We start from the raw sequence: 27851 nt of genomic DNA on the forward strand, positions 1-27851 counted from the left end.
CAACAACAAGATTATGTGACGATCAATTGTAATAATAGCTTTTTATTTTTCAAAATATATGCAAAGATAGTTTCCAGCTCCATTCTTGCAAAACTTTGTGTTCCTTATTTTTCTCCCTCTCTCCCTTCCCTTTCCCCTCCACTAGACAGCAAATAGTCTAATATAGATTAAACATGCAATTCTCCTAAACATCTTTTCATATATATCATGCTGTGCAAGAAAGATCACATCAAAAGGGGAAAAATGAGGGAAAAAAAAGACAAACAACAGCAGCAACAAAGATGAAAATATTATGCTGTGATCCACATTCAGTCTCCATAGTTCTCTCTCTAGATGCAGATGCTTCTCTCCATCATAAATCTACTGGAATTGCCTTGAATCACCTCATTGTTGAAAAGAGCCAAGTCTATCACTGTTAACCATGACATGTGTGGAAATATGTTTTTGAAAACTATCTTTGTATGTATTTGGAAAAATAAAAAGATATTATTTTTAAAAAGGAAGGAAGGAAGGAAGGACGGAAGGAAGGGAGGGAGGAAGAAAGGGAGGGAGAGAGAGAAGGAAGGAGAGAGGAAAGAAGAGAGGGAAGGAGAGAGGGAGGGAGGAAAGAGAGAGAGAACCCAGAGCTAGAAATAGTTCAAGACTCTGTCCCAGCCTTCCTTCAGGCTCAGAATGCCTTTCAATTCTGAGTTTCCATGTTCCTCTGGAAAATGTGGGAAATAACACCTTCTCCCAACCCCCATCTCCCAGTTCTGTGAAATGTACCTTGTAAAGCTGTCAAGTACCTTTGGATTCGATTAATGGTATTGCCGAGTGCCAGATATGGAAAGAGCCCTGGACTTCGACTCAAAAGCAATTCAATCACCAGGTAATTTTTTTTTTTTTTACCGGAGGCAAGAGATAACCTTTTCTGGCTCATACAGCTATGCTCTTGATTCTGTCTCTCTCATGGATTCAAACAATAAAATTGTTCTTCCTGTTTCATCTCTCTCCACTCTCCATTCTGGACCAAACTCCATGCAGCTGCCAAAATGATTTTTCCTGAAGCATGCATCTGCCTATGATGTTACCCTTCTAACTCAATAAACCCTAGTGGTTCACTCTTACCTCCCAGGAATGACCAGGAACAAATATAAAGTTCTTTTTTGACATTTTAATCTCTTTATCAAAAAAAAAAAAAAAAGGAAATTAAATCTCTTCTTAACCAGGCCTCCTTTCACTCATCCAATCTTCTTTCAATTTGCTTCTTTCCAAAACTCTACAATCCAGCACACTGGCCCACTTCCTAAGGTTAAGTGACTTGCCCGGGGTCATACAACTAGTTGTCTTGAGGTTGGATCTGAACTCAGTCTTCCTGAGTCTAGGCTCAGACTCTGTCCATAGTGTCACTAAATACTTCCTCTGAAGCAGCTACACCCAAAGAAAGAACACTGGGAGATGAATATAAACTGCTTGCATTTTTGTTTTTCTTCCCAGATTATTTCTACCTTCTGAATCCAATTCTCCCTGTGCAACAAGAAAACTGTTCGGTTCTGCACACATATATTGTATCTAGGATATGCTGTAACCTATTTAACATGTAAAGGACTGCTTGCCATCTGGAGGAGGGAGTGGAGGGAGGGAGGGAGGGGAAAAATCGGAACAGAAGTGAGTGCAAGGGATAATGCTGTAAAAAATTACCTTGGCATGGATTCTGTCAATAAAAAGTTTTTTAAAAAGTAAATATCCATTTATAAATAAATAAATACTTCATCTGAGCATTTAGGAAGCTGGTTTATATTATCTTTAAAGTCCCTTCCTATTAAAGTCAATAAACATTTACCAAGTGCCTACTATGCCTTAACTGAATATAACTCTGGCACTAGAGTCAATCAAATGTGGCCTTAAGTTACTTAGCCTCTGTTTCCCCCAGTTTTCTCTTCTGTAAAAGAAGGATAATATTGCCTACAACACAAGGATATTGTGGGAACCAAATGAGATGGTATTTTTTAAAAACTTTGCAAACTTTGAAGGGCTATTATGAGACCCTGCTTTGAGATCTCTCTAACAAAACTGCTGTTTTACTCTCCATAACTCATTTGAGATTTTCTTAGCAAAGATACTGGAATGGTTTGCCATTTCCTTCTCCAGCTCATTTTACAGATGAGGAAACTGAGACAGTCAAGGTTAAGTGACTTATTCAGGATCACACAACTAATGTCTTAGATTGAATTTGAACTCAAGTCTCTCTAAGTCCTGGCCTGGCATTCTGTCCACTGTACAACCTCACTGCCGTAAAAAAACTAGACTAGAGTTGTTGAAAATGGATTTACCTTGCCCAAGATATAGTAGTAGTTGGGACGTTGACAGAATTCCTGCAGAAGTACATGGGAATAACAAATACAAGCTTGTACAGAGCCTGAAACAAGAGTTCCCAAGAATGGACTCCTCCAGGGTTAGGGTTTACCTCCTGGATAAGCCCCCAGGATTCAACTTGAGTTCCCAAACTCAAGTTCAAAGAGTTCCCCAAATTCAAATGTTCGGACACTGACCTCCTAGAGAATGGGGAGGATGCCTAGATGCAGCAAGCATAGGCTTCAGAGAAAATGAAGAACATAAGCCACAGAATTCTTATACAGCATCTGAAAGAATGCTGGGTTTGGAGTTCCAGTCCTGACTGTTCCACTATTTGAACTTGGGGAAATCACCTTAACTTCTCTGGGCCTCAGTTTCCCTCATTTGGAAAATAAAGAGCCTGGACCAGCTCAGCATGAAAGCCTCTTCCCACTCAAAGTTTTTGCTCCAATAAATTATTCAGCCAGTACAAATGAATCCAAGGTAAAAGAGAAAGGTTGTTAACAGCACCCCAAGGGTGTTTTCCTCAGAAGGAGGGGGTACATAATGAACTCTTTGAGTGCTTTATAAAGTTTCTATGTTTGTTCGTGGACTCCTGTGCCTCCTTGGGGTCTTATTCATTTCCTGAAGGGTGAACTAACTCATCTGTAAAATGAGCTGGAGAAGGAAATGGGCAAACCACTCTGGTGTCTCTGCCAAGAAAACCCCAAACGGGGTCACAAAGAGTCGGACGCGACTGAAAAACTTCTGGGAAAAAAAAATGACTTTCCAAAGCCCATACTATATACTGAAGTACCTATCAGAGAGTTGAGGGCTTTGTTGCCTATATTTGGGGAAACCTAGAATTATATCTAAGCTTTATTTAAAGGATTTTCCCTGAAGTGAAAATCTAGAATTAAGAAACCAGGATATCTAAACTTGATTTTGGAAATCTGCCCTGGTATGGAAAGCAATGAGCCAAAAATGGCCTGGTCTAAGAGCCCAGACTGGACCCCAGGCAGGATTTATACAAGCAAGGTTAAGTATGGAAGAGGTCTTTCTTCCAGTATGGAAATCTACCTCTAAAGTTTCACACTTGGCCTTGTTCTGGATACCCAGTGACCCTTTAACATCCCACTGAGGATAACTGATCGAACCACAGCTGAGTCAGCCAGAGAGCCAGAATATCCTAGCAGTCCCTGTTGGGAAAGAAGCCGTCAGAGAAACCTGGGGCCCCTAGAAAGGGGAAACCTGGGGCTCCCGAGATAACAACTGGTACTCTTTCCAGTGGAAGCAACAACCTACAGATCGATTGAGCTAGAGGGAGAAAGGGACAAATTACCTGGAAGATCAGAGAGCACCAGTTTTTCAATCCTGTCTTTGCCTAGCCTATCTGTATGAACTTGGACAAATCACTAACTGTTGGGATGCCTTGCTTTCTTCACCTATAAAATATTCAGCTCAGACCAGATGACCCCTAACATTCCTTGCAGTTTTAGGTTTATGATCCAAGGCTGGAGCAGAGAAAATATCCCAATTTTTAAAAAGCAGAAGGGGAAAAGAATTTTCAAACCAGCTATCTCTGTGATAATCTGTTCTAAAATTTTTCCAGGAATTCAAGTCAAGCTCCCTTGTCTATTGTGTGTAAACTCTGTTCCCTTCCCTGGTTTTTTTTTTATCTTTTCTTCCTTCCTTCCTTCCTTCCTTCCTTCCTTCCTTCCTTCCTTCCTTCCTTCCTTCCTTCCTTCCTTCCTTCCTTCCTTCCTTCCTTCTTTCCTTCCTTCTTTCCTTCCTTCCTTCCTTCCTTCCTTCCTTCCTTCCTTCCTCCTTCCTTCCTTCCTTCCTTCCTTCTTTCTTTCCTTCCTTCCTTCCTTCCTCCTTTCTTTCCTTCCTTCCTTCCTCTTTTCCTTTCTTTCTTTCTTTTCTGGAAAATTGGGGCAAGTATAAGATGGAGGAGGCCTAGATTCAACAGCAGTTTGTCTGAAATAGGCCTTTGAGTAAACTGCAAACTCCAGATGAGTCAGTGGTCAGTCAGTCAGCCAGAAAAGCTAATTCCATCTTGGGAGGCATTAAGCTGAGCGCTGCTTCAAGAAATAAGGAGTTGATAAACCCTTCATAATCTGGATCCTCCTCCCCCACATTTCTAGGTTTCTTATGCCTTATGCTCCTCCTCCACTTACCCCACTTCCCCTTCCACCCAGTAACAATGGTCTCTGTCATTCTTCACACAAGACGCCAGCAATTTTCCTCTGCTATTTTCCAGGCCCTAAATGTTCTCCCTTTCTATCTCTGCTTCCAGGCTTCCTTTAAGTCCCAGCTAAAATCCCACATTCTATAGGAAGCCTTTCTCTATTCCTCTTAATCCTTTTTTAAAAAAATTATTCCTTTTTTATTATTTCTCTTAGTCCTAGTATATTTCCTCTGTTGGTTATTTCCAATAGATTCTGACTATATTTTTTGTACATATTATTTTGTTTATTGTCTCCCCTTCCTCACTAGACCAAGAGCTTGTTGAGGCAAATAACTGTCTTTTTACCTTTCTTTACATCTCTGGTTCTTAGCACAGTGGCTGGCGCATAGTAGATGCTTAATAAATGTTTATTGACTGACTGGCTGATAAACCTTCTGTGTCCTGTCTTACTTAGATGACATCTGAATTCAGTTCTGGAAAACATATTTGATTACTGATAAGCTGGAGAATGTCAGAGGAAAGAGTAGCCAGAAGGTCAAAGGACCGGAGCCCTCAAATCCACTGAAAGAACCAATTCTGTTCAGCCTGGAAAAGAGAAAGATTCAGGGGAGACAGGACAACATTCTTGAAATGTTTGAAGGGTTGTCATATGAAAAGATTAGATTGGTTCTGCTTGGTCCCAGAGGACACAGGAACAAATTGATAGAAGTTGTAAAGAGACAAAATTAGAATTGTCCTCAGGAAAAAGTCCAGAGCACTCAAAACTATGCTAAAATAGAAGAGGTTGTCCCTCAGTCTCTCACTCACAGCTCACACTTTGCCAAATGCCAATATCTCCCCCTCACCAAGTGCTGAATAGAAATGGGTGAAGTCATACAAATGTCAATTACATATAGACTTCTCTATTTGCAACTAGGTTCTCATTGCAGCAAAGCAATCCTTTTACAATTTCACTATTGGTCTTCTATACCACTCCACAATTCCTTTTCCAACCTTTCTCTTCTTTTTTTTTTTTTTTATAATAACTTTTTATTGACAGAACCCATGGCAGGGTAATTTTTTACAACATTATTCCTTGCACTCACTTCTGTTCTGATTTTTCCCCTCCCTCCCTCCACCCCCTCCCCCAGATGGCAAGCAGTCCTATATATGTTAAATATGTTGCCGTATATCCTAGATACAATATATGTGTGCAGAACCGAACAGTTCTCTTGTTGCACAGGTAGAATTGGATTCAGAAGGTATAAATAACCCGGGAAGAAAAACAAAAATGCAAGCAATTTATATTTATTTCCTAGTGTTCTTTCTTTGGTGTAGCTACTTCTGTCCATCATTGATCAATTGAAACTGAATTAGCTCTCTTTATCAAAAAGCTCCACTTCCATCAGAATACATCCTCAAACAGTATTGTTGTTGAGGTATATAATGATCTCCTGGTTCTGTTCATTTCACTCAGCATTAGTTCATGTAAGTCTCTCCAAGCCTCTCTGTATTCATCCTGCTGGTCATTCCTTACAGAACAATAATATTCCACAATGTTCATATACCACAATTTACCCAACTATTCTCCAATTGATGGGCATCCATTCAATGTCCAGTTTCTAGCCACTACAAACAGGGCTGCCACAAACATTTTGGCACAGACAGGTCCCTTTTCTTCCTTTAGTATTTCTTTGGGATATAAGCCCAGAAGTAACACTGCTGGATCAAAGGGTATATACAGTTTGATAACTTTTTCAACCTTTCTCTTCTTTTCCTTAAATGTTCCAAGATTTCTGAGATGTGCTAGTAAATGTTTAACAGCTGGTGCTCTTGGGGAAAATATGTCACTTTTAATTTGATTTTGCATTATTAATATTCAATCCATTACTTTTTTAAGTGTATAGCCAATTCACAAAACAAATCAAACCCTGACTTGTAACTGTTAGGCTGAAATTTTAACAATCTCTTCCAAACTAGTTGGAGCTGGTCTTCAGCATACTTTTCTCTATTGCAATCTCTTTTAAGAATTTCCATAATTTCTACAATGCTTACCCCCTCTTCCTAATGCCAAAACTATTTCCTCCTTTAATCTAATATCTGATGAAGAGCTGGACCTTGATCTTTGTTTCTTTCCCATCTTCTCTAGCAGATTGCTCCACTTTAACTATCCACTTCTAATTTTCAGTCCCTCTCTCTACTAGTTCTTGCTCTGCAACTCACAAAACATGCCTAGTCTCTCTCACCTTACAAACAAAACAAAACAAAAACCTTCAATCATCTCAGCAGATTCTGTCATCCTTTCTTGATATTCTCTTATTTCCTTCCTTCCTTTCCCAGATAAACAACCTGAAAAAATTATCTACACTCAGGGCACCCACTTCCTCACCTCTCATTCTCACTCAACTGAAACTGCTCTCTCCAAAGTAGTCCTATCTAATGGCCTTTACTCAGTCCTCATCCTTCTTGACCTCTCTGCTGCATTTGGTTCTGCTGCCTTCACTGTCTTTCTGGATACTTTTCTCTGGGTTTTTGTAACCCTTCTCCTGGTTCTCTAGTCATCTTTGCTGGACCATTATCCATGTCAAGCTTAATAACCCAGGGTGAATCCCAAATCTGATCTGGGAAGTCTCTGCTCTCTCCTACTTTTTCACTTGGTGACCTCATTAGCTCCCCTGGGTTCAACTGTAATCTATGTGGATGATAATAATACTAGTTAGCATTTACATATCACTTTAAGATTTACAAAGCACTTTACACATGTTATCTCATTTTACCTTTACAACAATCCTGTGAGGGAGGTATTATTAGTATCCTCATTTTGCCAGTAACAGAACAGATGCAAACGGGGTTAAGGGACTTATTCAGCTACTGAAGACTGGATTTGAACTCAGGACTTCCTGATTTCAGGACCAGCTTTCTATCCATGGCACCACCCAGCTGTATGACCTTGGCCAAACCACTTCCCTTTTTTGGGCCTTAGTTCTCTCAGCTGTCAAACAAAAAGGTTTGGACAAGACGAGACTTCTAAGCCCTTCCAGCTTTCCAACCTCAAATCCTTTGAGCCATAAAATGCTGATAATACCTTTTATTCAGAGTTGGAATCTACGACGAGATAATAATGTATCCAAAGTGCTTGGTAAACTTAAAATGGCTTCCTAAATTTCAGCTCTCTTGACACTTCAGTTTGCCCCAGCAGACCCCAGCAATTCCTCCCGTTGCCGAGCAGGAAACTCTTTAAGAGGCCCACAGCTACCCAGCCACAGGCCCCTCCCCTGGGTTTCCAGTCTCATTTCATGTTACTTCTCTAATTACCCTCTCAGTTTCAGCCAAACAAGGTTACCATCTGTTCTCTCTCTTGTCTGCATCTTAGCAAAGGCTGACATTTAAATGCACCTCTGTCTGGAATGTTTTCTCTCCTCATCTCTCTGCCTCTTAATGATTAGTCCTAGTTTCTGACATCTCCTACCCAAGGCTTTTCCTCAAGTTCCCAGTTGTTAGTTGCAGCTTCTTCTTGAAATTAAATTGCATTAATTTAGTCTAATTCCCCCAGGAGAATCTCCCTGAAATCAGGGGCTGTTTGCATCCCAGGAGTCTGACACAGTGCCTTGAACAAGGACACATTGAGTGAATATCTGTTAGTATCCATGATATTCATGAGTAAATATTTGTTGAAATGAATCAAAGTGAATTCAAAGGGAGGCACTTGTCATGTGGAAGAAATGATAATAACGACGGCCTGCACTAGCACACCCTTGCTACCTTGTTCTAAACCCTGGGAGGTAGGGGCTATCGTTCCCATTTTACAGATGAGGTCCAGGAGCTTGTTCCTTTCTGGGCCCCTTTTCCTCGTCTGTAATATGAGGAAGCTAGCTGGAAACTGGCCTACAGGAGCTCCAAAGTCCTTTCTTCCCTGCCCATCCCCCTCGTCTTGAAATCTACAGGATGGAAATCTAAACATGAAGTTAAGATAGAGCGGCTCAGGTTAGAGCGAGCCAGAAAACTCCTCGGGGCGGGGATTTATGAATGGCCCGAAAGCCCCGCCCCTCGCGCGCGAGCACGCTCCACTTTCCCTCTCCGAGTGCCCGCCCCCTCGCTCCGCGTGCTGACATCACATCAGCCAGCCCGGAAGTGTTGCCATGGCGGCCCTGAGCGGCCTGGTGTCTTCGCTGGAGTCCTATAGAGGCCGGGACCGCTTGGTGAGGCCCAGGGCGGGCTGGGACCGGACCTCAGAGGCGGGGCCGCGGGCTCCCCGCTGTGTTCTCTTCCTCCACATGCCTGGGCGTCAGCCCGGCCCTACTGGGGCTGGTGTCCCGACCCGGGTTCTGTGGGCCGGCTGGCCCTGCAGGCCCGTTCTGAGGAAGCCCCTCGGTAGAAAGAATGGAGGCCTCCTCGCGTTTCTGCCCCTAAGGCCTCTGGGAACAGAGAAGACGTGGGTTCTGACGTCCCCACTCCCAAACCTTTGCCCCTCAGGCTCTGAACACCGTTCTCCCGCCCTTTCCCCCCTTCCCCTCCCCCCCCCCCCCCCCCGCCTCGAGGCCTCAGTTTCCCCTTCTTGTCTTTGAGTGGTAGGACAATTAAAATGTGAAAATCCCCCCTCTCCCTCACAGCGGGGATAACTGGGATAGCAGAAAGCGCCCAGGACTGGGAGCTGAGAGACGTTGGCAAATTCTTAAGAAGCCCAGCTGGCTGCCCATGGCTCTTAAGCACTGGGATGCAAACAAAAGTTTAGGGCTATCCTCGGAGTCCTGGTCTGTGGCAAAATCATCGCCTCTTCTTCTCCTATAAAATGTTGTTGGGCTACATAGGTTTTTAAAAAATATATATTTTGATGACCATTTCAATTTGACTGATTTCTTTTGTATTTGGATGGTTTTAAAAATTCATTCACAAACGTTATTCTTCAACAGACTGTCAGAGAGACTCAAGACATGACAGAAAAGGATGAGGGCCCTGGACTAGATGAAATCTAGACTTTTCCAGTTCTAGGTTTAGGGATCACAGGCTTAGAATTGGAAAGAACCTTGGAGGCCATTTGATTCAAGCTCATTTTGTAGATGAAGTAGAGGAGACCCAGAGAAGTAAGTGACCTCAAACTCACTATGATATTTTAAATGGGGAATTCAGAGGTTGACTCTAGAACCTCTAGATCCAATGTCAGCCTGATTTCTATTGTACCAAACCGCATTGTCCAAAAAATCCTAGCTCTGCCATTCAGTATTTCAGTGACGTTGAATTAAATCACTTCTCTGGGTCTCAATTTCCTCATCTGTAAAATGAATGGGTATGAAGAGATTATTTCTAACATCCTTTTGAACTCTAAAACTTAAAAGTCCACATCAGTATGACTAGACAAGTTTAAATTTTCTTGTGGCTCTACAAATCAATAGATACTACATATCTGCATATTTATCTGTATTATATAAATTCTGCATTTGAGACTGGAACTCGGCCTTCCTGATTCTGAACCTCTCTATCATACTATATGGTTTGAGGAAACCACTTAATTTTTCAGTTCCTTAGGCAATTCTCCAAAATTTTTAAGTTGCAGAGGTGATGCAGACCCACACTAATAGAGCCTCCTTATTTGGGAGTTTCCTACACCCATGAAATCATAAGTCTAGTCTGCCCCTGCCCCTGGTAGGTGCAGAGCCTGTACTCCAAGGCATTTGTGGGAACAAAGATAAGACCCAGGCTGCTGCTTTCATAGAACTCACCCTCTAATAGGTGATCAGGCCATGACCAAAACTCTAAAAACTCTTTTTTCTCTAAAAGATCAAAATTACGTGTTCCAAAATTAATGGGTATTGAATTATGTTTTTAAATTTAAAAACTGATAGCTTTCTCTTCAGAATAAGGTTGACTAGAATTTATGTTTCCTGGCTCCTTAGCCAGGGCTCTGACCTTCATAAAGTGCTGTCTACATTGTGCTACTTATTATAAAATGTTTGCTGTTAACTTAAAATTTTAGCAAAGGCTACTCTTACCAATTTTCTGTAATTCTGTAACAGTAGGGGAGAGAAAAAAAGACTGATACTATAAGCAAAAGTAACAAGTATAAATCATTGCAATAAAGTATAAATCATTTTGGAGAATTGTGTTATGCATTTGAGTGACTAATATATTTACTAGTCAAGAGAATGCTAGAATATTACTGTATGTTGCCTAAGGAAGTTCCCATTATTCATTTTTGAGGGTGATATGCTATACAGATTGCTACAAAGTGCTTTTTGTTTGTTTCTCAACTCCCTTTTTTATCCCACCCATCTTTCAGATAAGTAAGCATACAGATATTCTCTGGTTTACACTTATCAAGTAACATTGAATTAATTCTTCTCCTGGGGCTTGGTTTCAAATTCATATCTCTAGTGCTTCCCAGGCTACCTGAGTCACATGTTCCACTTTCTGGTAACACATGAGTATGGAACTATGTTGCTTTCACTTCAAAATAGTTCTACCATTTTGAACTTCTATTTTTCAAATTTAATCCATTAGTTCAGTTTTGTCACCTATTAGGAATACCAGCTAGGTTTTAACCCTAAATGAATTTTCAACATCTTATGGTAATACTATCTACTTAGCAAAATATGAGCTGCCCAGCACTATGGTAGCCACTCTAGCTGGATGGAAATGAAATACCAAATAAGAAATGGCTTTTGTTGTCTGGTTGGCAACAAAAGACCAACATATATTATGGAGCTGAAAACCAAGATAGTTGCTAAAAGTCATGGTTGGCTACTACAGATAAATTGATGCAATCATAAATCAATGCCCCACTTTCTCATGCTTGCTGCTTCTGCTTTGCTACAGATTAGGACTTTGAGCTATGGCTGTCAGCTGATTGGTGGATTTCTGACTGAGCAGTCTTCCGTCAAGTCTGAAATAGGAAAGAGGCTTCTGGGAATATCTGCACAGCTCAGCCACTGCAGGACCGTCTTGCGGTTGTTTGATGACCTGGCCATGCTTGCATACAGTAGGCAGTATGGGCTGGGTGCTAAGGTAACCACACCAGGATTGTTCCATAGATATATGAAGATATATGATGTTTCAGTTTGGCTTAATCAGAAGATTCTCATCTTAAAAAAAAAAAAAAAAGCTGCTTAAAACCACTATTGGTTCTTACAAGAGCTTATAATGTTGCTTGTGCCTTTGGGAGAGGGGTAAACATAAGGGTAAGGAAACAAGTGGATTATGATTAAAGGATTCCCCTTTGGGCCCTTGGAGGGATCTTTTTAGTGGTAAATTATTTACTGTGAAGGCCTATAATGTCTGAGATCACTTCCAGCTTTAAATCCTAAGAACCTGTAGGATTCAGCATGGAAGTCTGACACTACCACGTGTCTCTGGGCAAGTGACTTCTCATTGAACCTCAGCTATCTTATATATAAAATGAAGGGGCTGGACAAGATGATTTTTGAGAGTCCTTCCAACCCTAAATCATTTATTACCTGGTAGGAATGGTGAGCCCTATGTTGATGACTGTAGGGAGTACAGAAAACTATGAGATATGAATTCACATTTTATTAGCTATTACAGTCTAGTTAGACAAAGAAGCTTACATTCCAACGGGTATATTGGACCAGTTAGACACAGAAAAATATAACGAAGATGACTTCTCAGGTGCCAATTTGAGTTTCATAATCTTATACTTTCTCAGATTCTGCCTTGGTACAGTTTTAAGCCCCATTACCATTTTGGTCATCCTCCCATGGACTTGTTCCAACTTGGTAATGTCTCATCTAAAATAATTTATTGGCATATTTGTTTTTATATCATAGACATTTTTGGATATACCATCTCACTTGACTCTTCTAGTCCTCCCATGTAACAATAAAAAGATCAGTGACCAGGGCTAACCAACTTGGTGACCACATCTGTGTATATAACATTCCACACATACTCACATCTACCTTTCTCTAGAACAAAATTGATCATTATGACTAGTCTGTATATGGCATTCTTCCTCACTGGACTTCCTAAAATGTAACTCATTCACTCATTTCCAGTTTGCCCTGTTTTTCATAGTTACAGTTAGCTAATAAGCAGAGAGCTCTATAGAGTAGCTCCATAAAGAATTGCCTCTAGTTAATAGGCAATACATTTGCATCTTAAGGGATTTTAGGAAGCAATTATTTGCCTTGTATATATTTTTAAAGATAAGAATATAAAGAACTAAAAAAGATAGTCAGTAGCAGGATCTTTCAGGAAACCTGGCCCTTTCTTAGAGGTTATATCCTGGGGAGGGGTGATTGACATTTGATGTCCTCTTCAAACTCAAGAATTCAATTTAGCAAACATTTATTAAATTCTTGATATATGCAAAACAGTGAAGCTTGGAAGTTATAGAACTGGTCTTCAAGTCAGGAAAACCTGAATTTAGATCTTATCACTGACTCTGCTTTGTGATTTTGGGCAAGTCACTTGACTTAGTGTCCTAGACATTTTTAAGCCTATACTCTGTAGAGAGATACAGGTGCCAACTTGTATTGGAAGAGGGATTTTTCTTGAGAGAACTCCCTATAGCCATGTCAAAGGTCCAGCCCTTAGCCCTATCCCTATATGCCAGATAGCAGAAATTCAAAGATAGCAAGTGACAGTCTTTGCATACAAAGAGCATATCCATGGCTCCATATGAGTGAATGCAGGGAGAGAGAGTTTCAAAACTGAGGGAAGAGAAAGCTTTTTTTCCCTTTAAATAGTATTTTTCCAAATACATATAAAGATAGTTTCAACATTTATTTTTGTAAGATTTTGTATTTAAGTTCTTTTTTCTTTCTCTCCTTTACCTCCCTCCTCCCCAAAATAGCAAGCAATCTCATATAGGTTAAACATGTATAATCATTTTAAACATTTTCATATTTGTCATATTTCCCCAAAAGGGGGGAAAAACACAAAAAGGAAAAAGCAAACAAAAAAAGGTAGAAATGCCAGGTTTTGATCCACATTCAGTCTCCATGGTTTTCTTTCTGAATGCGGATGACATTTTCCATCCCAAATGATGAGAAAACTTTCAACAAGGGGTTTCACTAAGGAGTTGGCAACCAAGCTAAGTCTTGAAGAAAAGGCAGACACTGAAAGGAAATGGGAAGAGTGAGGGCATCATAGGCCATGAGGATGACTCGTGTGACTCCAGTGACATGCCAAACTCAGGAAGAACTGGAAGATCAACTTGGGCCAGGCTATCAAGAGTGTGTGTGTGTGTGTGTGTATGTGTGTGTGTGTGTAAAAGACCGGGAGATGTGTGTGGAGAAAGAAATAAGAGAGGCTCATGAGATGATCCTAGCCATATGGGACAGGGAACCCCCAAAGGTTTTCTGATAGAAGAGTGAGAGGATCGGCATGAATTGAAGACAGGAAAGTCAGTTATAAGCTGGTGAAATAGCACAAGTAAGAAATGCAATAGGGCTTGGGCTAGAGTGGTAGAAGTACAGTATAGATGCATAAAAGGTGACAGTGTCTGCTCATATTGAGTGCCAAATAAATTCTAGCTGATTGGCAGAGAGGAGAAATCATGTTAGAATCAACAGGATCTGCAACTGATTAGATTTTGGGGGTGAAGGCAAAGGAAGATCATGGGACAAGGAGAATGATAAAAATGTCAGCATTAAAAATAGGGAAATTGAGTGAATGGTCAGGCAAAGGGGAGAAAATGAATTCATTTTGGACATGTAGACCTAGAGAGGCCATAAGTAGACCCAGGTAGAGAGGTTTATCAGAATATTTGGAGGTGTAAGATTGAATTGAGCAGCAAAACAGAGCTATCTATGTAGATTTGGGAATTGTTTTCTAAGGGTTTATAATTGAAACTATGGGAGTGAATGAGATAACCAGCACAGAGGAAAGAGAAAGGAGAAAAAAGAGCCTATTAAAAGCACTGGAGAATCTCTAGTTTAGGAAGTTGAAGGAAAAGGGTGATCTGTGAAGGAGCAGGCAGACAGGAGGAAGAGAACAGGAGAAAGTGGCTGGGCATTTGAGAGCCTGAGCTACAATCCTAGCCCTGGTCACTTCCCTCATGGGCAAGACAAATTATTTCCTTTCTCTAAGACTTCAGTAAAAGGTGGTATTGGACTAGATGGCCTCTGAGGTTCCCTCTAGTTCTATACCCATGATCCTTTGAATTGACTAAAAAGAATGCACCCAGAATGATGGGGCTATGGGAATGTGGGATGTTTCATTTGGGCAGAGGATGATTGAAAAAAGGCTCTGAGATTTACTCGGGAAGTCACTAGTATATGGAAAACATTGAGAATTAGGTGAAAAAGGTGACTAAAAATATCCATTTCCTTTGACCTACAGCTGCACTGCTAGACATTAGGCATCCCAAGGGTGTCAAAGACAGAAAATCTCTCATAGACCAAAAGAATCAATCATAGCAGCACTTTTGAGATAGCAGAGACGTGGAAAGCATAAGAGGCAGAGGGTTAAGTGGAAGTGGTCATTAGGTGGCCCCTGGCTTCAAAGTCAGCAAGACCTGGGTTCCTCGTTCATCCCCAAAGCACATGGACTTTGGAGCTAGACATGTCATCTTGGGCCCAAGCAGTTCTCTAAGATCACTTCTAACCTTCAGTCCATGAACTTATTCATATCTGAAAACTGAATTTCAATAGCATTGTTTTCCTTGTCGTCTTATGTATTTTATTTAAAACATTTTAAAAACATGATTCTGAGAAACGGGTTATCTATATAATGCCAAATGGGTCCAAGCCACAAAAGGATTCAGAATCTTAAGAATTCCTACCCTAAGACTAACCCTGGCCATAGGGAGGGAGGGATCTACCCTGATAGAAGTGATTCCTCACCAGTGTTTACTAATGAAATATAGAACTGATTTTAAAAACCTCACCTGGAAACTATAGATGCCCCTTGATGGGGGAATTGCTAAATTTACTGTGGTACATTAAACATGTAATGGATTATTACTGAGCTATAAGAAATGTTAGATATAGAGGATTCAAAGAAGCTTGGAAAAACCTAGGTAGTGATGCAGAGGAAAGTGGTAACAGGAAAACAAGGAGGAGCCTAAGAAAGAGAAAGTGAGAACTGTAATTATGACAAAGCTGGGCTCCTGGAGGAGAGTTGGGAAAATGGGCTGCAAGTGTGGGATATTGCTTACAACGTCAACCAAGGCTGGTTAGTGGATTGGCTTTGCTCATGTGGTTTTCTTTTCTCCATGCTTTTAAAATCTGTTTTACAGAAGATGGTTCACTGAGTAGGAGGTGGCAATGAATATGATGTAAAAACAAAAATTAGCAGTAAGAATAAGGTTTTTGAAATAGTGAGAGATAATGGTGACTTTTGAGAGAGCAGTTTCAATCAAGTCAGTTTGGAAGTGATTTAGCTATGAACGAAAGAGGAGGAAGTGAAGGCAACAATGGGTGTAGATTTTTTTTTTCTAGGAGTTTAGCCATGAAAGGGAAGGGAAGATAATGGAGGATAGTTTGAGGAGGTGGAAAGATGACAGGAGCATTTTTGTTTTAAGGATGGAGAGACCTGATCTGATTCTTCTCTAGGGAGTTGATTTATACTGATAAACTGGAGAGGGACTGAGCAGTCACCAAACATTTATTAATCAAAGTTCTATAATACAACAAATATTTGTTTAGCATCTGCTTATTTACAGGGCACTATGCCAGTTGCTTAGATTTTAATCTAGTGGAGAAATAAAGATGTAAACATAGATAACTTTTAAACAACATTATATTATATTGTTTATGTATTAGAAACACACAAGTAAAGTGCTAAGACTTCATGGAATAAATGGCTTTGAGTTGGTTTTTTGGAGAATGGGTTCGAGTCCAACAGTTAAAAATGGGGAAAGGACACCCTCTAGGCCAAGGGTTTAACTTGGGGTCTATGAACTTAAAAAAAAAAGATGTTTGTTAAATATATTTCTTTAGTGTACCTTTTTTTTGGGGGGGGACGGTAATTCTGTGCTTTGGATTTTTTTTTTTTTTTTTTTGCTGGATTGAGAATTTTAATAATAGCTTTCTATTTTCAAAATACATGCAAATACATTCAACATTCACCCTTGCAAATTTTTCTCTCTCCCTTCCTCCCACCCCCCTCCTCTATACTGCAAGCAATCCAGTATAGGTTAAACATGTGTATTTCTTCCAAACACATTTATCATGCTGAAAGATGATCTTTTGATCTGAAAAATCAAATCAAAAGGGGAAAAAAATGAGGGGGGAAAAAAAGCAAGCAAACAAAAACAAAAAGGATAAAAGTACTATGTTGTGATCCACACTCAGTCCCCACTGTATGATTTTCTCTATCACAAGTCTATTGGAATTGATCTGAATCACCTCATTGTTGAAAAGAGCCAAGTCCATCACAGTTGATTATCATATAATCTTGTTGCTGTGTATAGTATTCTCTTTGTTCTACTTATTTCACTTAGCATCAATTCATTTAAGTCTCTCCAGGCCTTTCTGAAATCATCCTGCTGATTGTTTCTTATAGAACAATTATATTTCATAACATTCATTTACCATAACCTATTCAGCCTTTCTCTAACTGATGGACATCCACTCAGTTCCCAGTTCCTTGCCATTACAAAAAGAGCTGCCACAAACATTTTTTCTGCTGTGAATTTTTACTGTATTTAGAAATAGTATTTTGAAAAGAGGTCCACAGGCTTCACCAGACTGTCGAAAGGATCTATAAAACAAACAAAAAAAAGGTTGTCTCCTTGCTTTAGGCAAAGAGAACAGTATAAACCAAAGGTACATGAGCAGGAATACAAGGAGGGCCAGAGAATAGACCAGTTTTGTTTGGCAGGTAACAGCAGGAGAAGTCAGGAAATGTAGGATGACGCCAGAGTGTGGAAAATCTTGAATGACATAGTTGGGAGAGAGCAGGAAGTCACAGGGTTTTTCGGCACAAAAGTGACCTAATCAGGTCTTCTGTGTTGGTTAGAAGGAAGCCCTTTTTGCAAATGGTACCCATCCCCTCCCTTTCCCTTTTGAAGAATGACATTTTCATTAAGGTAAGTCCATAATCTCCCAGTTGTTATAGATTAGTTACCCCTGTGGTCCCTCCTAGCCTTAGATCCTGTATACAACAATGAAGTCACAAGGGCTGTGCCTCCTAAGACAACTGGTCACAATTATCTGCTTGGTACTGTTCCTACTGGTAAGGCCATCTTGGATTTTTAAAATCAGTAGGTGCTTGATGTATATGGAATCAGAGCAGAGTGCCTTGCATGTTTTCAGGGAAATTTCTTGAAGCTTTCTACTTTTGTAGGAGAATTTTTTTTCTAAACAATTGATAGTGGCCACTTGGATCTTAAATGTACTCTGGACAGTATCAGAGATGCTTTGACCTCCCTTTTCTAGACTACATGCAGATCTCATAACCCTAAAGTACCATTCCCTGGGACAAGTCACTACAGTTGAATAAAAACTACTTTCCAAGCATTCTTTCCCAAAGACAGCCGAGAAGACAGGCTGGTCCTCCTGGTTGCATTTTGGAGACTGGCATTCCGAATAGATCATAGTTTGTTAGTTCCTCCTACCCCCAAACAATATTGCCCCATATTACAGCATGGGAAAGGAGATCACAAGCCGTTGTAGTGGATGTTTTACAGTATCATCAACAATCCAGTCCTACACCATTTCTTAGCTCAGTGGGTTAGGATGGGGGACGGAGGTGATTTCTCCTGCCACTTGTTAATATTCCATATGTAAGGTGGATTCTCTTTAAAAGGAGGGCATTTTCCAACCTTTTCAGATCTAGGGTGCCTCCATCCCCTGACCACAGAAGACAGCACAGGCTAAATGCCGAACGAGTGGGAAAGCCCGTGGGTAGTCCAGGAGTTCAGAGGAGGAAGTCATCCCTGCGGCCTGATGTGGTAGAAAGGTGGAGGCCGGATTCAGGGAGTCTTCAAGATATGCCCTGGGTTTAGAGGAGTGAAGAGGAGGCCTTTGATGTGGCAAAGTGCTTCCTGTCTTTCCTCACAACCAACCAGTTGCCGATTCTGTCCATTTTACTTACACAAACCTTCCTTTCTTTTCCCAGGGTTGCCACCCCTCATTTAGGCTCTTTTGGGGTCTGTTAAGTCAGAGAGTGTAAACGGCCTAGCTGGAGCAGGGGACTCGTAAAGGGGGCCAGGAGGAGAGAGGCCAAAAGCTAGGGTGGGGTGAACACTGCTTTTGCTTCAGCCTGAGGGCTGTGCTCGGCACCAAGGAGACACAGAGGGAGGGAGGAAGCCTCCACAGCACCACTGCTCTGAAACATGGTGTTTGTGCAGAAATTATTCCTGTGGGAGAATTAGCTGCAGCTGCAGGACATAGCAAAAGCCAGCTGTTGTCTTCATAACGCCACGCTTTGTTTCTATTGTCAGAAAGACTGGATGCTTTTGCTTTTTTGCCTGAGCAGTTTGGCCCGGAGAATTGGCAGGGAAGAGAGGGGAGGGAAAGAGCACTGCCTGGTGAAGTCACTGAGTTAACTACAGTGTGCCAGGGAGGTTAGAAAACACACTTTTGACCAATGGCCTCCCACCCCTTGCCCTTCCTTCCTCTCTTTCCTCCCTTCTCTCCTTCCCTTTCTTCTCATCTTTTCCCCTCTTTCCTCCCCCTCCTCCCCTCTCTTCCTTTCTCATCTTTCCTCTTTCCTCTCCTTCCCTCCCTTCTCCTCTATTTTTTCCTTCCCTTCCTCTCTTTGACTTCCTTCTCATCTTCTCCCCTCTTTCCTCTCCCTCCTCTGCCCTTCCCCTCTTCCCACTCCTTCCATCTGTGTGCCTCTGTAGGAGGAAGATGCTATCATCCGCTGGCTGTCTGTCATCAGTAACCTTGCTGATCAGCTCTATTACCCTTGTGAGCACGTTGCCTGGGCTGCTGATGCTAAGATTATTCACATCAACTCTACAAAGTGGTGGATACTAAGCACAGCCCTTTGGGGCCTTTCACTTCTCCTAGGAACTCTACGGTGAGTGCAAAGAGTGGATTATTTGCCTGCTCCAATTCGAGTTAATCTCCAAGAGGAAACATGTGACTTTAGTTCAGAGATTTCTCTAATGGCTCCACCAAACAAAGAAACACTTGAGCTGACAGCCCAAGTGGATGAGGCCGCTGGTGACATACGAGCTGTGTGAATTAAGAAACCTTCTTTCTATTGGTCAAGGATGTCCAGGTGCCTGGAGCCAGGCACCGTCATCTGAGCAGGGCTTTTGCTGCAGCCTTCTTCTTAGCCTGCTCCTTAGGGAGTTTGAGCGTCCTTGGCCTTCTTTTCTCTATTCATGACGAAATCAGACCTTTCCCTCTCTGACCCCAGGAAAGAGAAATAATTCCAGAGAAGCTGGCTGCTTTGCTTGTTTCTAAGGGAGATAAGCTCCTGCAGAAAAATCTCGTGTCCTGCTATATTCTTAGCAAAAATGCCTAAACAAGACTATCAGTGTTTATTTGTGAGTTGAATTCATCTGAAAGCTTCAATATCCAAAGGTCTTCAAAGCAGAATTTTCCTTGTAAATCATTTTATGTTTACAGAAATGTTAAATGCACTTTAAAATTGCTTGCTAAAACTAATGAGGATAAAAAGAAATTTTCCTTTTCTAGAATACTAGTAATCACCTTGTTTCAATAATTAGCCATTTAGAAAAGACTTTATAAAGTGTTATTAAAAGTGTCTTTATTTTAATCCTGGTGTAATTGTTAGTGAATCACCTTGTTTGTTGGGGGCACAGTCTCCTTGTTCCTCCCAAAAGGCCATTACACTAAAAGGACAAAGAAATGACTACATAAAGAAAATCAGAAGAGTTTCTCAAGAACAGTTCCTGTCTTCAGCAGCAAAGCAAATATGAAAATAACAACTACTCTGCTTTGTGAGATATGCCAGTGGAGACTTTCGGTTGCAGGTTTTGCCCATAGTCTTACTTAATATACTTAATACCAGTGTGACTTTAGGCAAGTCACTTCTATTCAGATGATCTTTGCCTTTGGAAGGTTTTAGATCTAAATCCTCCAGTCTTTCCTACTTCTCTGAGAATTAAACATGGAAGCCACTCACCCATCATATTTTTTTGTTCCTGATACATTTTTCTGGTCTTTTCAGATCTCTGAAAATTATACTGAATCTGAGAAGAAAATTGAGAAATCCTGAAGGAAAATCTAGGTATGATTTCATTCCCTTTCCTATTCTTTCTCTCATAAGAAAAAGAAAATGCTCTTCAGTTACATCAATTAATTTTCATTTCAAGTAGGAAGAACCATAAGAGGAGTGGCAGATCAGGCTAGTTATCTGAAAGAGAAATTGATAGAATTGCTGTTCTTGTCGTCATTTCATAATGAGAAGGAATAGTAATTTCTGAACTCAGTCATATTCTTGTCAAATGTTTACCAGTAGATCTGGGGTGGGGGAAGTATACATGATATACTTTTAAGTTTAATATGCATTAATGTTTTTCCTTCATCTAAATGTAGACCAACCATAAATCCAGCCTTGATGTATAGCATTTGCCAGTTTCTGAGTTATACATGCTCTCTGAACATTTAACAGTCAGCTGAAGAGCTAGTTTAAGCTGACTCCAGCATATCCCTGCCTGAATCTAAGATTATGGCCCATAGGGGCATAATTGTCACCTTGATAGAGATTACAGGACATCAGATATATAAGGAATTTTAGAGGCCATCTAAGCCAGGGGCTCTTAACCTTTTCTGTGTCCTAAACCTCTCAGGCAATTAGTCTGATAAAGCAGATGAAGTCTTTCTCAGAATCAGGTTTTTAAATGCACAAAATAAAATACATAGGATTACAAAGGAAACTGAATATGCTGAAATGCAGCTATCAAAATATTCTTTCAAAAAGTTCATGGGCCCCAGGCTAAGAACACTTTTGGCAGAAAGGAAAACTGAGGCTCAGAAAGGGGAAGGGAACAGCTGGGCCCAGGTGGGAAGCCCAGATTGATCACTCTTACACCTGCGGGAATAAAGCTCAGCCCTCTTTGCAGCACCGTGGCAGGACTTGGCCCACACAGCCTATGCACAGGGTTCTGCACTGGGGTCCTCAGATTTTAGTCTTTACTATAAGGGCCCACAGCAGGGGACCTGATTCCCCCAAGCCCTAAAATAGGGTGGAGGTATTTGCAGGGCTGTTGGTAGCAAAGTGCTTTATCACCTTAAAGTGCTATAGAAATGTTAGTGTTATCCTTACTGAATATGAGAGCAGATACAATAATGACTATACTGAAGAAGTAACTCATTTATATATCAAGGATCTGTGATATCATCGGAGTGAGAACTGCCTCCACTGAAACAGATTGTCATCCATGAGTAACTTGGTAAAAGAAGCCCCTTCTTTGGGTTCACATGTCCATGGCCCAGGTTCAGGTCTTGTGCACCCCTCACAGGGACTGTGGCAGAGCCCTCCTCCCTGGGCTCCAGTCTCCAGATGTCACCTGTTTAAACTGCAAATGTCCAGGTCTGACTAGGTCACTCCCTTGTTCCGGAAGCTGCAGTGGTCCCTGTAGATTCTAAGGTAAAACACAAGCCTCACTGATCTCTTGAGGCCCTTTTATGATCTGCCTCAAATCTACTTTGACAAGTTCTTTGATGATACTCTCATTTACATACTTGGGTGCTGGCCACTGGCTTTTTGGTTCTTCCTTGTACATGAGATTCCACCATTTCCATATCTTTGCCCAGGCCATCCTTGGTCCCTGGCATGTGTGCCCGCTATTAACCTCTGCCTGGTAGAATCCCTGACTTTTTATAAAGCTCAGCTCAAGGACTGTCTCCTACAAAAAGCCTCTCCTGACCCTTCCTGAAGTGACTTTGTATCTCTTTGTTTATAAACATGCTGTTTCTTATCCCTTGCCCCCTAGAGTGGAAGTCAGCTAGCATCTTTAGGTCAGGGATAGGATAAAGTCTGATACATAATTGATGCTTAATAAATGCTGGTTGAATTAATCAATTGCATGTTGAATAAGGCGCAGAAAGTTGCTGTAGACCTGAGAAGTGATGCGACTTACCTAGGGTCACTCAGCTAGCCAGTGTCCAGTGTGGATCTGAAGCAGAGGCCTCCTAACTCCCAAGTATTTGGCTACCCTACAATCATACTTGAGATTCATGTATACAGTTTTTCACAGAGTTTACAAAGTAATTGTCTCATAATTACCCTGTGAGGTTGATAGGAAAATATTCCCTTTACAGTCTCTGATAGCGCTAGTGTTAGGCTTCGGCAAGTTCTCCTGACTCCAAGTTTAGAGCTCTCTCCATAATGACTGTGCCATCTCTCCAGCTGGTCATTGGAAAGGCTTAATTTTCTTGACTAAAAAAGTCCAGAATCACCTTAGAAAGAGAAAGAATTGCGTATCAGAAAACTCAGATCCTAAGTCAGACTGTCTTAACTAATTTGCTGTGTCAATTTGGGGAAATCTGTTAATTTGTCTGTGCCTCAGTTTCCTTATCCATAAAACAGAGGAAGTAATAAATGCCTCAGCCTCCTGATAATAGCATTATGGCAACTGAAATAGATAACTCTTGGCAAAAGACTGTGAAGAGTTAAAAGCCTTATATAAATATAAGGTATGATATTGTCTCAAGAGACAGTTGGGCTCCTATCTCTAGGACCCTCAAGTGGCAAATGCTTCCTTCACAATAGCCCCATGAGAAAGAAGAAAGTTGGAAGTGTGTGAAAGTACATCCCTAAGTATGTGACATAGGGTTGCTGCGCCAACAGAGAACCTCCCCATGTCCCACCCCCAGCTCTTGGGCTAATATTTTGCTTTTCATCACCCTGCCTTCCTACAGGATCCCTTCCCAGAACAGAAGCATTTTCTGTTTTGGCTGCCTCACACTTGTTTACATCTCTCTTCAGCCCTTAATATGAGTGGTTTGCAGAGCTGGCCTAGACCTTGGAGAGAGGTCAGATTAACACGATTGTGGGCCGCATTAAGGATGACTTATCTCCCTCTGTAGCCTGCTTTAATCGGGCCACATGGAGTACAGTGGTCAGTTCTGGGAGCCATGTTTTAGGAAGGATTTTAATAAGCTGCAGTATCCAAAGGAGGATCCGGAAATGCCTTGTGAAGATCAGCTCAAAGAATCGGAGACATAGAGCCTAGAGAAGAGAAGGTTTAGAGGGGAGACAGTAACTGACTTTTAATACTTGGAAAGACTCTTATATGTGTAGGTATGTTCCTTCTAGTCCCAGAAGACAAGTCCTGAAGCAATGAAAAGAAGCTGCCTACTGGCCAATTGAGTCTGGGTCTCAAGAAAAGCTTCCTAATCATTAAGCGTGATCCAAAAAGTAGACTTGGCAGCTTTTGGAGGTAGTGAGGGAGGTGAAGTTTCAAACAACCACTAGATAACTCCTGCTAGAGTGTCATTTTTGGAGTCTGGTTTGAATTAGACATCCATTGAGGAGGTCCTTTCCAATTTAGAAATCTTGGGTTTCTGTGACTCTCTCTTTTATGTCAACAATGACAACGTTAACAATATAGTTAACAATACTATATTAGACATGACTCTTCTAGAATAAACAACTAAGCATTTAATATGTTTTCTTTTTCTGTCTTCTACAGTAAATCTTTTAGAAGAGAAAAGAAAATGATTGAAATTCAGGTGAAGTCGGAAATATTAACCCTTCTTAGCAATTTGGCTGATCTAGCCAATGCCATCCACTGGCTGCCTCAAGGATTCCTCTGGGCAGGACGATTTCCTCCATGGCTGGTGGGTCTCATGGGCACTGTGTCCTCTCTCATCAGTATGTACCAAGCATCTGGGCTTCACTCTGAAAAGTCTGATGACTCTTGACATCGATGATTGGTTTGAGAAACACTCAAATGAGACTGAAAATTCTTGGGATCATAGGTTGTTGGGATCAAAGCAGGGCTTTTAATTGCTCAAAATAATAAGATGACTGGGAAACTTAAGAAAGAGAGCCAAAAATTGCTACTCCTGATCTGGGTTGGATTAATTTAAAGGAATAAGACCCAATGGAGGCACATGAGCTGAGAGCTTCTTCAAATAGGACAAAGATAAATGTCTTTTGGCCTCTAGTTATGCAAAACTTCAGCATTGTCATAGTGGATTCAAAGGGATTGTTCTGGCACTGCCACCTATGGAAAGAACCTTGCTTTTCCATAGTCCAGAGAGAGGTAAAGTTGGGAACCTGGCTGAGCAGGCTCTGGCAGCCTCAGCTCTCTGGCTATTCCTTCCCCTCAAATCACAAAACAGCAGGCTTTTTGTGGGTGAGGAATTGTGGAATTGCTAGTATTTGTGAGCAAAGGCTAGGATTTCCCAGCTGTCTAGGACTTGATCTACAGAGAGACCAAAACCACCTTCCTCAGATATGTTTAAGTTCTATACCTAAGCAAGCCCTAACGGGGATTTAGCTTGATGAATGGTTGGGCTATTCTGCAGGCTATGGGCTTCTCAGGAACCAGCCAACATTAGTAACTAATTGGCTCCTTTCACCTCACCTTCCATCTGTTTTTTAAATAATAGCATGTTAGGAAGGAGGATTTCTTTTAGCTTGGCTGACAAAAAGTCTCTTCTCACTTTTGTTAGACAACAGGAAATGTTTCTTTTGCTGACATTTGAAAAGCAGAGAGATCTAGCAGAAAGAATGCTGGGCCTGGGAGCCAGGAGTCTTGGGTTCCTATGAGGGCTTGGTCAATTCCTCAAGCCTCTCTGGGCCTGTTTCCTAGCCTATAATAATATTTGCTCTGCCTTCTTCCACAGATAGAACAAAGATCAAATGAGATATCTAAAACACCATACAATCATGAGGCAATATTATCCTTGGAGTCTAAAAGCAAATCAACTAGATTTTGTTTTTGAAAATAAGTTTTAAAAATATTATGTGCTAATGACAAATGAAAGTTTGCTTGGATAATCAGGAATCATCTGATATGTATCTAATAATAAAATGGAAGGTAGAAGATCAAGATTTGGCTGGCCTCCTCCTGTGGTCTGCCGTTACATGCTACTGTTTACACACAAAGATGCTGATCCATCATCCACAGCACATACATGCAACAAGCAATTCATTAATTCTCTTCATTAATTAATTTTTAAGTGCCACCCATGAGCTCAAGGATTCAAAGGCAAAAATGAAAACACCTTCTCCTATATGTGACTGGAGCTGGAGTAGAGAGCAAGATATATAAGACAAAAAGTGTAAACTACTGAAGGCATGTACAGTCTTGCAGGGGAGGGAAAACACAATAAACCTAATTCTACTGACAGTGATGCATGCCCAAGAGCAGGGCCAAGTGAGCTGAAGTCAGATGAGGGTTAGAACAGCACTGACTGGAAGGATTAAAGAAAGCATCATAGAGGAGATTGTGTCTGAGATAGGCCTTGAAGAATGGATAAAATGGCAAGAGAAAGAAATGGAAGAGCATGGCATTTGGGCTTAGAGGATCCTAGATCGAAGTTCTGCCACTTATAGCTATGTGACTTAATAACCATCAGTCCTCATTGCTTGAGAGAATCATGCTTACATTGCCTCTTTCATGATTTATCCAATTTAATTAGCAATTAAGTGCCTAGTGTGTGCCAAACATTGTGCCAAGTGCTAAAGATACAAAGAAAGGCAAAAAACAGTCTCTACTTCTAAAAAGCTCATTCTGAAGAGAAGACAATGGGTATATAATTAGGCACATGCAGGGTACATGGAAGGTCATCTGAAAGGGCAAGACACTAGCCTCTGGGAAGGGGCTGGAGGGGAGAAAAGAGACACCAGGAAAAGCTGCCTGCAGAAGGTAGCAAAGCTTTGAGCTAACCAGGAAGCAATGCAGGAAAACTAAAGAAATGAGGGGTCAGAGCATTCCAGAAATGAGATGTAGCCTATGCAAAAGCACACAAGACAAGGATTCACTGAGAGCGTACTAAGTGCTAGGGATAAAAAGGAAGGCAAAAAGGTGGTCCCTGTTCTCAAAAAGCTCACAAGTCTAAAAGGGGAGACAATATACCACCAACCATGGACATACATGATACACACAGTATGTGGATGGCCCAGGTCTCTGGATTGTAGGAAATGGAGATGGGAGGAAGAGGAAGAAGATTGAAAAGTTGTAAAGAGCAGCTAAGTGATCCAGTAGATAGACCACAGCCCAGGAGTCAGAAGGATCTGAGCTCAAATCTAGTCTCTGACACTAGCTGTGTAACCCTGATTTCCCTTTCCTCATTCCCAAAGAAAAAAACTATAAAGAGCTTTACTTGCCAACAGAGGAATTTGTATTTGAATCTAGAAGAAATAGGAAACCACTAGAGCTCAGTGAGCAAAGAATGTCACTGTCAAACCTTCATTTCAGGAAAATCCTTTTGATAGCTGAGCAGAGGATGAATTGGGATGAGAAAGACTTAGAGGCAGAAGATTGCCTTATCCAGGTGAAAGATAAGGACCTAATTGGGGCCCTAATTCAGGGCTGTGATGGTATGAAGGTAGAGAAAGGTATACAAAACGTATTCTGAAGGTAGGTCTGGATATGTGTGGTGATTAGTTGGGGGGGCGGGTACCAGACCCGAGATACCTGGTGGAATGTGGTGCCCTTAAGAGTAGATTTTGGAAGGATGAAGTTTAAGAATTAAGATTTCTGTTTTGCACATATTGCCTTTAAGATGTCTATATTTTGTTTGGAATATTTTGTGTGAAACATGGGGAGATGCATGACTAGCTGAGTTGAGAGACTAAAATAGACTTCATTTATATATATGACATAGAGATAACTTAACCCATAGAAATTAATGAGCTCTCAAGTAGGGTGATAATAGAATGAGAAGAGAAGAAGCCCAGCACTGAGCCTTGGGGTGTATACTCAAGGTCAGTGGAGACTAAGAACAGAGACAAGAACTAGTAGTCTCATGAAAACCTAGAGAGAAGAAAATACGCAGGAGAACACGACAGGCTGTGTCAAATGTTACTGAGAAGTCACAGAGGATGAGGCCTGGGGAAAGAATTAAGAAACCATTGTTAACTTTGGAGAGGGCAGTTTCAGTTGAATGAAGTCGGAAGCCAGATTTGCAGGGAGATTAGAAAACGGGAGAGGAAGTGGAGGCACCCGTTGTAAACAGCTTTCTCAAAGAATTTAGCTACATCGGGAAAGAAATATGTAGCTGGCTAGGGTGGTTGGATCACAGGATCTTTTAAGGAGAAATGACCATATTTTTAGATGCTAAGGAAGGAGCCACTAGATAGGGAGAGTGTGAAGATAAGTGAATGAGATTGGGAATAATAGTGGGGACAATTTTCTGGAGAAGACAGGAGGGGATAAGATCAAGGATATACATAGAAGGATTTGCTTTAGTCAGAACAAGCGTCTCTTAATCTGAAACTGTTATGAAGGAGAAAAATAGTGGTGAAAGATGTGTGAGTAAAATGAAATGAGAAGGGGAGAAGTTTTTATGTTTTTATAGGAATTTTT

General features: G+C 41.1%; 1 protein-coding gene across 1 annotated transcript; it reads left to right on the top strand.

Moving 5' to 3' along the window:
- The first annotated feature begins 8584 nt into the window (after positions 1–8584).
- Positions 8585–25370, top strand: PEX11G (peroxisomal biogenesis factor 11 gamma). Its single transcript, XM_051972542.1, has 5 exons — positions 8585–8682; positions 11294–11482; positions 19233–19411; positions 20534–20593; positions 24003–25370. The coding sequence occupies exons 1-5, from the start codon at positions 8623–8625 to the stop codon at positions 24232–24234; spliced, it is 720 nt and encodes a 239-aa protein (XP_051828502.1). The 5' UTR covers positions 8585–8622; the 3' UTR covers positions 24235–25370.
- Positions 25371–27851: the final 2481 nt, after the last annotated feature.

This window comes from Antechinus flavipes, chromosome 1, assembly GCF_016432865.1.
Source record: "Antechinus flavipes isolate AdamAnt ecotype Samford, QLD, Australia chromosome 1, AdamAnt_v2, whole genome shotgun sequence".
Classification (NCBI taxonomy): Eukaryota; Metazoa; Chordata; class Mammalia; order Dasyuromorphia; family Dasyuridae; genus Antechinus; species Antechinus flavipes.